Raw genomic sequence first — 16,827 nt, forward strand, 5'->3', positions numbered from 1 at the left:
CCTTAGCCTTTCACCTTGCTGGGATTATAGGTATGTACTATATGTACTACCCTACATGGCCTTAACTCCTGTGTTTTTAAGATAATTGGAATTCTAGGTATTTACAGATGCATGATGTGTTAGGGTAAATCTTGCCAGCCGTTGAACTCTACTGTAGGATGGTAGATTAAAAACCAACTTCTTCATTGGATCCTCCAGGCCTTTTTCTTGGTCCATCTTTCTAAGAGCAATCTACAGTTTGCTGTATTTGGAATCTAAGACTGTGTGCAAGCATTCAGGGAACCAAGAAGCAGAAGGCAGCTAGGATCTTATCATTCATGATGTTCTTTTCAGTAGTACCCCTTCCATCTCTTGAGCCTTGTGCCTGGTATACCAAAACTGGATCTTCTCTTATTTAATACCTCTTTAGAGTGAACCTCTGTGGGATAAATCTTCTAGCATGGATGAGTGAATAGCTTGGCAAACCTCCCCTTTCCCCCCAAAATCCTTAATTACACAAAATTCTCAAAAATAACCATTTAAAGAATGGAAATTTACCAAAGGCATACAATAATTGGATGTTTACTTGCAGAAATCTAGTCAGTATGGTTAAAAACTGTGAAAATGTGTTGTGTTTTGGTCTGCTCCATTTGCCTTACCAACCCCTCAGATCCATTGTTTCAGGGTTCTATCTGGGCTGTGGGGCCAGAAGGAAATTTTTAATGCCCAGGGGCATTAAAAATCCCAGAGATAGCCAGAAAAGGCCAACATTGCAGTTAGTCTGAAGTCTGGATACTGGTTAGGGCAAGCAGTAGACCAGCAAATCAGCCAGTAATTTAATAGGGAGATCCAGGGAATGAAGACAACCAGGAAGCACCTTAATAAGCTGCTCTACATCTTGGATATTCAGAAGGTCATACCTATATGCAAGGTCACATATACAATGCAAAGACCTAAGAGGACCCTAGCAAACTGTTGGCAGAACTTGAGGCTTTCTGAAGCCAGAACATGTAAATGCACTTCAATTTTGTATTCTCCAAGCCACACAGATCCATTTACAGAGTAGAAATCTTGATAGCTCACCAATCTTATGCTGACCCAAGGGTAATCCCTAGGAAGCAAGGCTTAAAAATAAAAACAAAAATTAGAAAGAAAAAGCCCTGAACAGAGATCATCCTCCTTGTATACTATAGGAAAACAGTCTTCAGAATGAGTTCACATAAGTCACAAATGAAAATAAAACCAGCCTCAACGGGCTGGGGATGTGGCTCAAGCACGCTCACGTGGCATGCGTGCGGCCCCGGTTCAATCCTCAGCACCACATACAAACAAAGATATTGTGTCCACCGAAAACTAAAAAATAAATATTAAAAAATTCTCTCTCTCAAAAAAAAAACAAAACAGCCACAACTACTGTGGGCCTTTGTGTCTGTCAGTTCTACAACTTTGGATATAACCAACTGCAGATTTAAAATATATATACATATGTATTTTTTCTCTGTATTAAACATGTACAGACCTTTTTTGTTGTTGTTGTTCATTCCAAACAGTATATTATAATAAGTATTTACCTAGCACTTACATTGTTTCAGGTAATATAAGTAATCTAGAGATGATTCAAAGAGAGGATGTATGTAGATTATATGTAAATAATAAGCCATTTTACATAAAGGATGAGTGTATAGGGATTTTGTTTTCCCCTGGGAGTCCTGGAACCAGTCCATCAGAAATATCAAGGGACAGTTTTACTTCTCTTGGGATGGAAATATCAAAATCCACGGTTATTACTTAAATAGTGTTCTATTTAAGGTTGTCTTAAATAGTGTTCATCCAAAAATTGTGAGGCATTCAAAGTAATGGGAAAGTCTGGGCCCATGCATAGGTGACTGTGTCTGTGGGAACTTAGCTATTAGATTTAGTAAAAAAATAAAAGCTACAAATATGTTCAAAGAATTAAAGAAAACCTTGTTTAAAGAATTTACAGGGGGCTGGGAATATAGCTCAGTTGGTAGAGTGCTTGCCTTGCATTCACACTGCCCTGGGTTCAATCCCCAGCACCACCAAGATAATAATAATAATTTACAGAGGCTAAGGTTGTATCTTAGTGATGGAACACTTGCCTAGCATGTGTGAGGCATTGGGTTCGCTCCTCAGCACCACATACAAATAAATAAAATAAGGGTACTGTGTTTATCTACAACTGAGAAAATACATATTTTTAAAAAAAGATTTACAGAAAGCTTGATAGTAGTGGTTCATCACATAGAACTTTGGGATACCATCAGGCTTACTAATAACAAAAGTCCCAGGAAGAGAGGGAAGGAGGAGGTTTGAAGAAAACATCCTATAGTTATGGAAAATCTCTATACATCCAAGAAGCTAAATGGACTCCAGGAGGGATAGATGCAAAGAGCTACAACTAGACTTATCTTGGTATTTTGCCTGGGAGAGCTATGGCTTGTCACCTGGCTGTGTGGATAGAAGTCTGGAAGTTATCTTTGCTTAGAAAGAGTGAAGATTTTGAATCCCTCTGTTTATGCTCTCAGTTTATGCCACCAATTTCTGAGCTTTTCTGGGTTTCTGCAGGAATTAGGCCATTTCTAGTTTGCTCTCCCTACTTTACACTTCGGGTTCAAACTTTCCCCACTCTGTCAAAGCACTTGCCACCTGTAAGTCTGCTGTTTCCTAGAATTTTGTTGAAATCTCTTGCCTCTATAAATCTTCTTTCCTCTTTTTTTGCATTCAAGGGTTTATACTTTTAAAAAGTTCTTTTATTGTCATTTAGATGGGATTTCAGGAGGTGATAGTGATAACACTTTGGATTCATTCTGCCAGATTTAACTAGAAGTTCTTTCTCATGTACCTTCCAGGCTCTCAGTTAAGTTGGTTGTTTTGTTAGTCGCTCGCTGTGAAAAGATAGCATGGTATAGTGGAAACACCATTCAACTCGAAATTAGTCAACTTTACTCTGTATCAGGTACTATAATAAGCAAGCATTTTATATTGATTTCCTCAACTGATCTTCACAATTACTTGAAAAATAGGCACCATTACTCACCTTTTTTTCTTAAATTTGGGGAAATGGATGTTTAAACAAATTGGGTAGCAGCCAAAAAGCTAGCTTGTGCAGGAGTTGATATTTAAACCAGGTAGCCTAACCCAAGATTCTATAGATACACTATTGTTTTAAACTGCCATCTCTGTCATCATTGCAACTTTTTTTTTTCAGGTAGCAGGGATTGAACTCAAGGGCACTCAACTACTACTGAGCCACATGCCCAGCTCTAGTTGCTTAGGGCCTTGTTAAGTTGCTGAGGCTGGCTTTGAACTCAATCCTCCTGCCTTAGCCTCCTGAGCCATTGGGATTACAGTCTTGTGCCACCACGCCTGGCCACTGCAACTCTCTTACAGGAGTAAAACAAGCATTGATTTTTGATTGCTTTTCAAATCATAGATTGCCAAAATGTATATGAGACATGAACCTTGATAAATGCCTCAGTGGAGGAATTTCAAAAATTGTAACAATGATGCCTCTTTTCTTCTTTTTTTAATATTTTATATATTTTTTAGTTTTAGGTGGACACAGTGTCTTTATTTTTTATTTTTATGTGATGCTAAGGATGGAACCTAGTGCCTCATGCATGGTAGGCAAGTGCTCTACCACTGAGCCACAACCCCCCACCCCCACCCTGCCATTGATGCCTCTTTTCATGTTGCTGCTTCTATTGCTGCTTCAGTCTTTCTTTTTGGATACTGAACACATTTTCTCTTCATTGCCCATTTTAACCTTTACCATTCCCATGGAACCAGACAGGAAAAAATACAGGTATTTTTATGCAGTAATTCATATAAAACATGATCAGCCTTCAGACAGGTAAAAGGAAGTAGCAATCTTGAGAAGAATTAACACATCTAGATGGTTAGTTTAACTATAGTTCTGTTTAAAAGGAAACTAGCAAAGTTAAATTGCTTATTGTTAGAAGTGCTAAATGGGCGCTTAACTAAAACATTGAAATGTTGACTTGAATAACCTTATAATTACTACATTATATAATGTGTCTGTTTATGGCTATAATAAACAAATTTTAATATTTTAAGTATTAAGTGAAAATTTTACTTGTTTTGAGTGACAACTTTTTTAAACTTAGCAGTTTCAAATAAAAGTCTTTATTCCTGAGAGGAATAGAGATGGATAGGAAGCCATGATTTCTCTCTAAAGAGATTGGCAGTTAAGAGTTTTAGCCACAGATTTCCTCAACCTAATTTAAGTTAATTAAATAACTGTTGATAATCTTGAGTATAATAATTGTCAGTTTTTCTCTAGCAATCCCAAAATACATTATTGAAAAAAATTAACAGGGAATTTGGCTCTTACTGCTTGGGTGCATGTGCTGCTTTGAGGAGGTAAGTTAACATACTAGTAGCCATGAACTTGGCTTGAAGCTTAACCCTCTTCAGGCAAAAGTAGAATTAAAGGACTGAATATGATTGTGCCAGCCTCCCAGCAACAGTGTTCTGTGTTTTCCTGTAGACTGGATCAATCTCAGAGATGGGCCCATCACCATATCTGACTCCTCTGATGAGGAAGGGATTCCAATGCTGGTCACCCCAGCTCCTCAGCAACAGGAGGAAGAAGACCTGGATGATGATGTCATCCTGACAGAGGTGAGTTTTTTAAAACTTACCATGATATGAGGCATTATTGCAAATTAGTGGTCTGAATTCTTATGCCTTTCTCTGGGTCTTGTAGAACAATTGAGAGCACCTCTTTGCACTTTCTTAGATTTCCGAGAACAGCCCCCTTTCCAAACTCTACTTATGTCCCCTTACTTTTGAAAGCTATATGTTTGGGTCTGTTTCTGTAGTTAACTTCTCCACCCTTGCTCCCTCTGAATATTCATGCACTAGTCTGCACTGTTTTGTGATTATACATTATGTAAGGTTTTTACTGTCACGCAGAGCTTTTCTCCCCTTATTACCATAGTTTCAGAGTCATTCTGGATATTCTTGTGCTTATGTTTTTATGATCAGGTTTTCTAGTTCTAAAATATAGATAAATAGGCAAATAGACAAATAGATAATCAGTCTGTCTAAATGAAAAAGTTTTGTCTTCCATATAGTGTAATCATCTTTTATATTCTTCCAGCAGAGCATTTTGAGTTTTTCTGAATACAGATCTCAGACACTGTTTATTATTTATTCCTGATCATTTTCTCCTTTTTGTTGCTTTTACATCTTCCATTATACTTTTTTGAACTTTTTAAAATTTTTAAATTTTTTTCTTTTTATATTAATTTCATACCTTTGTTGTCCATAGTCAGTTGACTTAACATGAATCTGCATCTCATCTATTTGCAAATAATGATATTTAAAAGAGTTTCTGGTTTTTCCATTTTTATACTTTTTTCTTGTCTAATGTATTGTAATACTTTCTCAAATTTTTTAAGTAGTAGTGGTGATAGGATTAGCCATGGATATGAATGCCTTTTAGTAATTTTTCTTCTTTTAATATTTTTAATATTTCCTCCTTGAATGTGACAGTGCCTTTTTGCTTTAGATACTATTTTTAAAAAAGAAATTATGTCAAGGAAATAGTCATTTACTTCCACTTTATTTCAAGTATTTCCTATAAATGAATGTAAAATTCTGTCAGATTGAATTTCAGTATATTTGAAGGGTATCGTGTGATTTTCTTTTTTGATCTGTTGATATAGTAAATTATTCTGTCACTGGAGAAACTTCACTTAATTATGGTATTGAAACATGATGGTAATATACTAGATGAATTCCATTTGGGGTTTTCTCATCTTATAAGTGAGATTGAGCCATAGATTTGAGTATATGTACCTGTGTACTCTTTTACAACTTTTTTTGGGGGGGAGGTGGGGGAATGCATGGTGGTGATCAAACCCAAGGCCTTACATACGAGAGAAAAAAGCTCTACCACTTAGCTACATTTTTTTTAAATATTTTTTTAAGACAGAGTCTCGCAAAATTACCAGGCTGGCCTTGAGCTTGGCTGCTTTCCTGCTTTACTGTTCTGAGTAGCTAGGATTATAGGTATGCCATTATAAAGCCTTAACTTTTTTTAATAAACATGATCCTACTTGTGAAAAGAATATTGTTTAAACTTGTTTGTGGTTTAAAGTGTATTTAATAGAATTAAATGCTTTCCCTTTCTATTTAATATATTTTTTCCTCCTCTTGTTTTCTCACCATTATTTTTCCTTCCTTTTTTCTTCCTTCTTTAGCAAAGAAATAGCTTTGAGATTTACCTTACAGTGCAGCTGTTTGTTTTCTTAATTTTTACTTTTTTTTTATTTTATTTTTTGAGAGAGAATTTTAATATTTATTTTTTAGTTTTCGGCGGACACAACATCTTTGTTTGTATGTGGTGCTGAGGATCGAACCCGGGCCGCATACATGCCAGGCGAGCACGCTACCGCTTGAGCCACATTCCCAGCCCCTCTACTTTTGTTTTAGTAATTTTTCTTCTGCTTAAGCTTATTTAACATTGTTTTTAGTGTTCATTTTATGGTCCTTTTACTAGTTTCGTGGGTAATTCATTCTTTTATTTTTAATTTTATTGTTCTAGTTACTTATTACCATGTAACTTGTCACCTCAAAACAATGATTTAGGGCTGGGCATATGGCTCAAGCGGTAGCAAGCTCACCTGGCTTGCGAGCGGCCCAGGTTCCATCCTCAGCACCACATACAAACAAAGATGTTGTGTCCGCCGATAACTAAAAAATAAATATTGAAATTCTCTCTCTCTCTCTCTTTTAAAAAAAAAAAAATGGTGGGCTGGGGATGTGGCTCAAGCAGTAGCGCGCTCGCCTGGCATGCGTGCGGCCCAGGTTCGATCCTCAGCACCACATACCAACAAAGATGTTGTGTCCGTCGAGAACTAAAAAATAAATATTAAAAAAAAAATCTCTCTCTCTCTCTTTAAAAAAAAAACAATGATTTATATCAATTACAGTCATTTTATTAGCTCACATAACTTTTGTGGAACAAGAATATGAGAAGAGGTCAGCTGGATAATTCTAGCTGGGGGCTCTTGTTTGGCTGTGTATCAGACAGTTGCTGGAGCTAGAGTAGTCAGGGACTGGGGCAGATGAACACGGGCAGGCATCACTGTCTGTTAGGGCCAGCCCATGTGATCTCTCTTTTTAACAACTTCATTGAGATATAACTTATATACAAGATCATTCATTTAAATTGTGTAATTCAGTGGTTTTAGCATACGAATGTTCAGAGTTGTGTAACCCTCACATGATTAATTTTAGAACATATATATCACACTAAAAAGACATTCTCTTACTGTTAGCAGTAACTGTTTTCTCCCAAATTGTGCCCACAACTCCCTGATCTGTGCAAACCTATGCAGTTTGCTTTCTATCTCTATAATTTGCCTATCATGGAAATTGCATATAAATGGAATCATACAATACATAGTCTTTTATGAGTGGCTCTTTATGCAGCATATTTTTAAACTTTATCCATGTTACAGTATATATCATTTTTAATTCCTTTTTTAAAAGCAGCCTTTATTGAGGTACATTTCATATACTATGCAATTTCTCTATTTAAATCATGTGATTCAATAGGTTTTAGTATAAGCACATAGTTTTGCATCTATCACCATAGGCACTCTTAGAACATTTTCATTACCCCATGAAAAAATCCTATACCTCCCAATCCCTTGTTCTGTCCTATCATAATCAACCATTAATGTACCTTCTGTGTTCATTGCCTATTTTATTATTATGTGGTCCTTTGTGGCCATCTTCTTTAACTAACTAAGTATGTTTTCAGGGCTTAGCTGTGATGTAGCATGAATTAGTATTTTATTTGTTGATGAACAATATTCCATTTCTTTGCTTTACTTCCTTTTGTTTATCTTCTCATTGTCTGATTGACAGTTTTGGCTATTATGAGTATAAATCATGTTGCTATGAACATGCACATTACAAGTTTGTATGTGGACATATTTTTCATTTCTGTTAGCATATACCAAGAATTGCTGGATCATATGGTAACTATATTTAACCCTTACCAGATTTGTGGCCATTGATGTTAAGCAGCATCCTTTGACTTAGATTTAGGTTTACTGGCCATTTTTGTATCTTTGTATTTTCAGAGAAATATCTGTGAAGACCTTTTGTATTTTATTTATTTTAATATTTTTTAGTTGTTGATGGACCTTTATTTTATTTATTTGTATGTGGTGCTGAGAATCAAACCCAGTGCATCACGCATGCTAGGCAAGTATGCTACCACTGAGCCATAACCCTAGCCCTATTTTTTTAATCAGGAATTGAACACAGTGGCACTCGACCACTGAGCCACATCTAACCCTATTTTGTATTTTATTTAGAGACAGGGTCTCACTGAGTTGCTTAGTACCTCACTTCAGCTAAGGGTTGCTTTGAACCCTCGATCCTCCTGCCTCACCCTCCCCAGTCATTGGGATTACAGGTGTGTGCCACCACACCCAGCCCATGCCTACTTATTTTTGATAGTAAGTCATTGTATATGAATATTTTGAAATTCTAGATTACGTTTTCTTTCTCCACAGAGGATCTACACTTATTTCTTGAAGAAGATTAAGGGTACAGGAAATCTCACATTGAGGGAGATTTTTGTTTGTGTATTTTTGCTTTTTAACTTTGTTTATTTTTTTTATGTAGTGCTGAGGATCAAACCCAGTGCCTCAAACGTATTAGGCAAGTGCTTTACCACTGAGCCACAACCCCAACCCCCACTGAGGGAGTTTTAAAACTATCCACACTAGGATTCATTTTCTGGGAGGTCTAATGTATTTCTAGTATACCCTTACTTGAGTGGTATAATCCTCAAGAACTTACCATATAGCTTGAGATTTACCAAGACCTTTTTTAGGGGATTGGGGGGGGGATTCCTGTATTATGATTTTTATGCCCTTAGCTCCTCAGTAAGTGTATCAAAGTTTCTGTTCATCTATTGATAATTCATCCAAGTCTGGGATTGACAGATGCATGTTTTGGGAACAAGTACCCCAAATGTAGGAGCCCATTTTGCTGGATTTCCTCTTCCTGGATCTTGATTCCCCCTATCCCTCTGGAAGTCTTCAGGCAGCTGTTTTTGTTTTGCTTTGATTTGTTTCAATTTTCTGACAAGGTTTTCTACTTTTACTCAGTAGAAGGGTTAATCCTGGTAATGCATCTGCAATTATGGGAGCCAGAAATCTCCTCTTAGATCTTTATTCAAACTTTTTGAGTCACTGTGCTCTCAGTACCTCTTGATTATATAGTTAAGTACTTGGATATTTTTTTGTAGTTCTGTTTAAAGAATCTTTGAAGTTGGTGGGAGGATCCTATTTACTTTAATAAATAGTGCCAAAATTGTTCTCCTAAATACTAGTAGTCATTGATAGTATGAGAGTTTTTTTATATCCACATCAGTGCTTTATACTATCTAAAAGTCTAATTGGGAAATTTTTTCTTGTTTTAATTTATGTTCTCCTGATTACTAATGAAATTTATATTCTTTTCATGTTAATTGAACAACTTTGGTGTCTCTGCTGTGTTGGCATTCTTTCATTAAACTGATGCTTCACATCTATAAATGGCTACTTTCATTTTGACAAACTATGAAGTATTATACTGCAGTGTTAAGAATAACACTGGGGGGAGGACATTTTTGGTTTCCCTTTCTTTCCTGTTCTTTTGCAGAAACTTAGTATAAGCACATATGGAGGCATAGACATAGAAAATAAATTGAATTATTATTATTATTATTATTATTATTATTAAAATTTCATTTTTTCTTAGACAAACAAACCTCAGACATCACGACCCAATCTCATCAAACCAGCTGCCCAGTGGCAAGATCTGAAAAGATTGGGAGAAGAAAGACCTAAAAAGTCTAGAGCAGCCTTTGAATCAGATAAGCGCAGCTACTTTTCAATGTGTAACTACTCGTTGTTTGATTCTGGGACACAGGATGATTCTGAGGATGACTACGGTGAATTTCTGGATCTTGGGCCTCCTGGTGTCTCTGAATTCACTAAGCAAACTCACCAAACAAAAAGAGAACCCAAACCTGGACCAAGTCATAACCAAGGAGCAAATGACATCAACCCTAAATCTGAACCAAAAATTATTATCTTGGGAAAAAACGGCCTTCTTTTCCCAGAAAATGATCCTTTGGAAGCTCAGAACCAGTCATCTGAAGACTCAGAGACAGAGCTTTTATCAAATCTTGGAGAATCGTCTGCTTTAATAGATGATCAGGCCATTGAAGAAGACTGTTGGATAGACCATCCTTACTTCCAGTCTCTAAACCAGCAGCCCCGTGAGAGAACAAATCAGGTTGTTCCCCAGGAGCGGCAGCCTGAAGCAGAACTGGGCCCCTTGTTATTTCAACATGAACTCCCAGGGCCAGCTTTTCCAAGACCAGAAGGCCAGCAGGATGGGATTCCAGGCTCTGCTTCTCCTCAGCCTGCCCATCCTCTAGGAGAGCTTGAAGACCAACAGTTAGCGACTGATGATGAAGAGCCAGGGCCAGCCTTTCCCCTACCAGGATCTCAGGAGGCCAAATTGGAAAACCTCTGGGGGCAAGATACTGCTGAGGTAGATCAAGACCTTGTTGCACTGTTAGTGAAGGAAACAGTAAGTTGTTGTTGTTATTATTATAAAAATGTAGGCATTAAATATTGCTGAGTTTTCTTTCATTCAAAAAAAGAAAAATGTGGACTTTATTTTCATAAGAAGTACATATATCTCAATGTATAGAAAAAAAATAAACTGAAGAAATGAAAATGGAATCAGAATTTTTTAATCTATACCTAATCTTCAGGAAGCCTTCTGGGGTAGTAGCTACATACCATGGTGTTGCAAACTGCAAATCCCTGTTTTTCAAAGGCTTCAAGTTCACTCTAGAGTCAAACCTTTACAGCAAATTTATTGAATTTCCTAGACCCATGCTGTCCAGTATGACAGCATGTACCCCCAATTATATGTAAACTTCCAGATGTTTATGTTTACATGTCTTACAATTAATAAAATTATAAATTAGGTTCCAGTGGCTGGGTCACATTTTAGTGTTAGTAGTCATGTGGGGCTCACAGCAAATAAAGTATGTTTTCATCATCATGATAGTTCTGTTGGACAGAACCACTCTGAAGAGTAATGTAGGCCTTTTTATGTCTTTAGTCAGCTGTTTTTTGCCTTCGATGAAGTCCCCATCTCTCCTTCTTCACCCAGGGTTTTGCCATCTGGCTTACTATGTGTGAGCCTCTTGAGGGCAGGCATGGGATTTTTATCTCATTTGTCTTTGGGTTCCTTTTGCCTGGGTAGTGGTACTCAGTATGTTTTATATAATGAATGGGTGTGCAAAATGAGACCATGGGCCAAATGTAGGACTCCTCTAGACTTCATCTTCTGTGTATTCTGATGAACCTGGGAACCCAGTGCTTAATTTTAAGCCACATACAGAACTGCTTTACAGCCCCTTTTTTAAAAAGTCCTTAGTGATTCATTTTTACACTTATTACCATTGGGTTTTAATTGCCATTTATTTCTAGTGAATGAAATATAGTATTCTTATTTCCTTCACAGGAAGCAAGATTTCCAGATGTAGCAAATGGGTATATTGAAGAAATAATTCACTTGAAGAATTATTATGATTTGAATGTGTAAGTATACCACCCTGCTGCTTTTTTTGGTGGTGGTAAATAATATATAACATTAAATTATCATTTTAACCATTTTTAAGTGTATAGTTCAGTACATTAAGTAGATAATCATTATGCAGCAGTCACTACCAACTATCTGCAGAACTCTTTTTTTTATCTTTCCAGATTAAAACCTTGCACCCATTAAACAGTGACTCCATGTCCTCTTCTTTCCCAGTCCTTAGTATCTACCATTCTTTCTGTCTTAAGGAATTTAACTACTCTAGACCTGTCATATAAATGGAATCATACAGTATTTGTCCTTTTCCAACAGGCTCATTTCACTTAGCACTATATCTTTTAATGATGGTAATTCTAACATTAGTCATATACAGACTGTTCTCTGGTTCTTGGAGAATCCATGATTATGTAATTATGATACCTGATTGTTCCTGAGCATTCACTGCTGGTGCTTTGATCATGATGTTTAAAGTTGTTTTCTTCCCTACAATAGTAACAGAAAATGTTTTGTAACCAATCTGCCTATAAATGCATGGGAAAAGTGTCCTGAAGATAATAAAATGAAAAATAAGTCTATTTATTCTTTAGCTCTTTGTCTTCCTTCTAGTGTACCAAAGGGAAAGAGTTGCATATTTATTTTTTATTTGTTTACTATGGTGTGGGGGATTGAACCCAAAGGCTCTTTAATCCTGAGCTATTTCTCTAGCCCTCTTTTTTTTGGAGACAGGGTGTCACTAAGTTGCTTGGGTTATGCTGAGTTGCTGAGGCTGACCTTAAAATTGTGATTCTTCTACCTCAGCCTCCCGAGTTAGTGGGGTTACAGCTATACACCACCACACTAGGTATAAATTTATAAAGAAATGTTGAATATTGAAGGTTAATCAAATTTTCAAAGAATTAATGTAGTTTTTTTGTTTTTTTTTTTTAACAAAAGAAGAAGTAGTATATTTAAACCTCTGTCCTCAAAAGCCAAGTCTTCTGTGGTTCTCAGCCAAGGGTACAAGTGGGCTGTTCACCTCAGCTCCTTTTTTCTTATTTGTACAGCGACAGGTCGATGCCAGTAGTGGCCTTGCATAATTCTACCTTTGTCTCTATCCAGAGGCAGCAAGTTGCCAAGTTTTAAACCAGGATTGGATTAGGATTTCTTAATCTATTTATCTTCTTAATTAATAGTAGGCCCTGCTTGTATGGTTTTTTTAATATCACTCATTCCCCCCACATAGATCATTTTTTACCATAAAAAATTGGTGAATACCCATATATTTACCACTTATATTATTATCTTGTATTCTGCTGTAAAGGTGATTTTTTTTTTCGTTTTACTTCTTGCTATTTTTTTTCTAAATAACTATGAATTTAAGGAGTTTTAGATCATGATTTAGAAACAATTACAGTCATTTTCTTAATACTGAAATTGTTTCATTTTTAACCGAGGGAGTTTCTTAAGATGCAGCTATATCTTTTTGGTGTGGACTCATTAGACTCTGAGCACTTCCTTACTCAGATAATATCATAGTGTCCTAGACTTGCCTTGAACTTCTTCTGCCTCAAACCTGAAATCTCTCAGTCTCTTAGAAACCCTAAGTTTTTAGAATGAGGATTGAGATTTATAAACTAAGATCTCGGAATCGCTATCATTCTGTGTAGTCCTTTCACTTTCACTTGGGTTCGAAAAGGAGCTAGAGGTAAGCGCTTATTCTCTCTCATTTTCCTGCTAGACCTATCTATCTTAGAGGACCCACAATTGACATTGGACGAGAGAAGTGAGAACAGGGCTATTGGGAAGGAATTAGGGGTTGAGCACCCAGATGAAGATGGGTTACCCTACACATCATCAGGATTGAGGATAGAGAAGAGGGGAAGCCACAATTGCCCTACAAGCAAAGATGCTTTCTTGCTTCTAAACCCTACCCTGGCTGTGGGTTCCTACCTAGTACAGTCTGATCGTCCTGCTAATAGATGAAGAGCTTGGATAGTTAACTTTTTCATACTTTTCTTGATGAAGAATAGCTACTTTAGGCCTGAAGCTATAGCTCAGTGGCAGAAAACTTGCCTGGCACGTATGAGGCACTGGGTTCGATCTTTAGCACCACATAAAAATAAACAAAATAAAGGCATGCTGTCCATCTACAACTACAAAAAAAATAATATCTACTTTTCTTCTAAATGCCCCAATTTGACACTGTTTAACCATCAGTAATTTCAGTGACTTCCTTGCATTGACACCCAACTAATGGGTAAATTTCAGAGAAGTTTGCGGTTATCAGGATGTTCATTGTTTTGTAAATTAGCAAGCAAAAAAGAAATTCATTGTAATTATTTTTGTTTATTATTTGTTTAGTTTTTCTGGCTGCAAACATCTTGATTATTTGATGGGCCAGATGTCCTTTATTTTCAAATACTACATTTCAATTAGTGGGCATTGTGGGGCTAGAAGCAGTACGAAAGTAACATCATGTGTTTTTGCAGACTTTGTAATTTTCTTCTGGAAAATCCAGATTATCCAAAGAGAGAAGATAGAATCATTATCAACCCCAGCAGCAGTCTGCTCGCCAGCCAGGATGATACAAAGGCAAGTGTCCTATGTGAGTTTTGCCATTTCTACTTGAAAATGCTGTGCCTTTTTCTTTATTCTTATGGGAAGAAAGATTTTTGTGTGGACATATTTTTAAAGACTGAACTATTTTCCCTAAGATAGGATCTCACATTGTACCAGTACTTTGGAATCTCTCACCCTGAGCCATTTTGAATTCCTTAATTATTCCTTTAATCTTTCCTTTTCCACAGAGTTAAGCAAATCCTTCCTATCTTTAATCCTACAGAGGAAATTCCTTAATGTGGAACAAGAATTGGCCAGGATTGTTTGTATTGTTATAGTAGTATTATTTTAAGCATTTTATTATGAACATTTTTAGACACACTGAAAAGCTAAAATATTTTACATTAATCACCTGTATTCCCAACAGTGTTGCTACTAAAAAGTTAACATTTTATTAATCATTGTCTTTGTGATCTAAACCAGCTTTCAGTATTTTGAATCATGGAGGAAGCTGTAGTTCAAACCAATGCATTAAGCTCTAGTGATTGGTCGTCTGTTCCCCACAGTTTCATTTGACTCTTTTCCATGTTCTGAAGTAGGAAAAAAAATTTTTTGATTTTTTTTTTTTTTTTTTTTTTTTTTTTCCTTCCCTCTAAACATTTTATGGGAGGAAGATGGCTGAAAGATTGGGTTCAAATCTCTAGCTGTATCTTACTCTAACTAGTATCTGGACTAGTTTAAGATCTCTGATCCACCATTTCTTCTTCTCTGTTTGGAGCTGATAAACCCCCTCATAGAGTAATTATGAGAAAAATGAGATTATTCTTTTCTGTAACAGGTAATTCTTAAAATTATTTCTCTTTCATTAGGAAATGCACTATCTGGCCTCTAATTTTGTGCTTCTCTCTTGTTTCAGTTGCCTAAAATAGACTTTTTTGACTATTCCAAATTGACTCCTCTTGACCAGCGCTGCTTCATCCAAGCTGCAGACCTCCTGATGGCCGATTTCAAAATGCTCAGCAGTCAGGACATTAAGTGGGCCCTGCATGAGCTCAAAGGACACTATGCAATCACTCGAAAGGTACTCTACTTGATCTTCCTGTTGGTGTCATAACCTTTTGGCTACATTTCTTGTGATAAAGAAATGAAGAACTCAGCTTGGCAGAAATTGAGATGGTTTATCATGCAGAGAGCTAAGGAGTATGTCAGGGTAAAGATAAATAGGCAAAGGTATTTATTAATCAGAAAGAATTATTAGAGTAAAAGCAGGTAGGTTTCAATTTGACCATGAAGACTAGAGGTTGATATACTTTATTGTGGACTGCAGGATGAAATATGAAGGGCATGCTGACTCCGCTACTGCCTCATTTGCTTTGACTTGGGACAGGTCACACAATCATCCTCCAGGTGGCTCAGTGGTGTCAGGAACACAGTGGTGTCCAGTGACAGTGGTTTGCCTCAGGAGAGAGTAGGCAGCTCCTAAAAATTCCCAGTACTTTCCCTGAGGATTCCAAAGGAAATACCATGTGAAGACCTGTGCTCCAGGACTTAGGTTCAGGTGTCTGGTAGGTAGCACAGACACTCATTTAAATGAGAAGCATATTGCACAGTGCCCATTCCATTGCATTGATCATTTGGGATAGGATGAGCACCAATAACATCCCTAGTTTACTCCTTTTGTTCCCCTTGCTATAATTAAATCCTGTTCTGCCAGTGTGCTTGTAATTCCCTGAAAACGTGGGCTTCCCAGGAGCCAAACATGGAATTATTTTAATGGTTAAGATATCCACAGGGTGCTGGGCTCCATAGTGCACACCTGTAAGCCCAGCTAGGGCGAGGCAGGAGGATCACAAGTTCCAAGCAAGCCTGGACAACTTAGTGAGACCCTGCCTCAAAATTTAAAAAATAAACAAAAAGGTTGAGTACTGCTAGATTAAAACCTGGTGCTGGGGGATGGAGGTGGGATAGGAGGGATGACAGTTTAGGGCATCTTGCTATATTAGAATGATGCATGAGAGTTCTGCATTGAAGACAGAGACTGCTCTGTGGGAAGGAGAATAGAAGGTAGACCCAAAGACATTCTTATATAATACTAATAGTACTGCTTCTCTTTGCCACTCGCAAAAGTGATCACTCAGGAATTTATGTTCACTGTAGAGACCAGGTCACATTTCCCTGGGCTTGTTTGTAATTCTTTATTATAAACATCATAGACTGGGGGCTGGGGATGTGGCTCAAGTGGTAGCGCGCTCGCCTGGCATTCGTGCATCCCAGGTTCAATCCTCAGCACCACATACCAACAAAGATGTTGTGTCCGCTGAGAACTAAAAAAAATAAATATTAAAAATTCTCTCTCTCTCTCTCCCTCCCTCCCTCCCTCCCTCCTCTCTCACTCTCTCTTTAAAAAAAAAAAATAAACATCATAGACTTATATGTGTACTTTTACATAATTAAAGATTGTGGGCTGGGGCTGTGACTCAGTGGTAGTGCACTCATCTGGAGTGTATGAAGCACTGTTTTTGATCCTCAGCACCACATATAAATAAATAAATAAACTTATTGTGCTCATCTACAACTAAAAAAAAATTTTAAATAAATAAATAAAAGTTGAATGACAAGCCCCCATTT

General features: G+C 37.0%; 1 protein-coding gene across 5 annotated transcripts in view; it reads left to right on the top strand.

Moving 5' to 3' along the window:
• Rnf216 (ring finger protein 216) overlaps nucleotides 1–16,827 on the top strand; it is a 139,583-nt gene that overhangs the window by 24,627 nt on the left and 98,129 nt on the right. For 3 of the 5 annotated variants that reach the window (XM_040278660.2, XM_078023642.1, XM_078023645.1), the window contains exons 3-7: nucleotides 4,511–4,644; nucleotides 9,796–10,635; nucleotides 11,584–11,660; nucleotides 14,130–14,232; nucleotides 15,116–15,280. In XM_040278660.2, the coding sequence (XP_040134594.1) occupies nucleotides 4,511–4,644; nucleotides 9,796–10,635; nucleotides 11,584–11,660; nucleotides 14,130–14,232; nucleotides 15,116–15,280 (1,319 nt within the window). The remainder of the gene's footprint in view (nucleotides 1–4,510; nucleotides 4,645–9,795; nucleotides 10,636–11,583; nucleotides 11,661–14,129; nucleotides 14,233–15,115; nucleotides 15,281–16,827) is intronic. The other 2 variants (XM_078023643.1, XM_078023644.1) reach the window with 1 other exon arrangement.

This window comes from Ictidomys tridecemlineatus, chromosome 10 (genome assembly GCF_052094955.1).
Source record: "Ictidomys tridecemlineatus isolate mIctTri1 chromosome 10, mIctTri1.hap1, whole genome shotgun sequence".
In the NCBI taxonomy this organism is placed as follows: Eukaryota; Metazoa; Chordata; class Mammalia; order Rodentia; family Sciuridae; genus Ictidomys; species Ictidomys tridecemlineatus.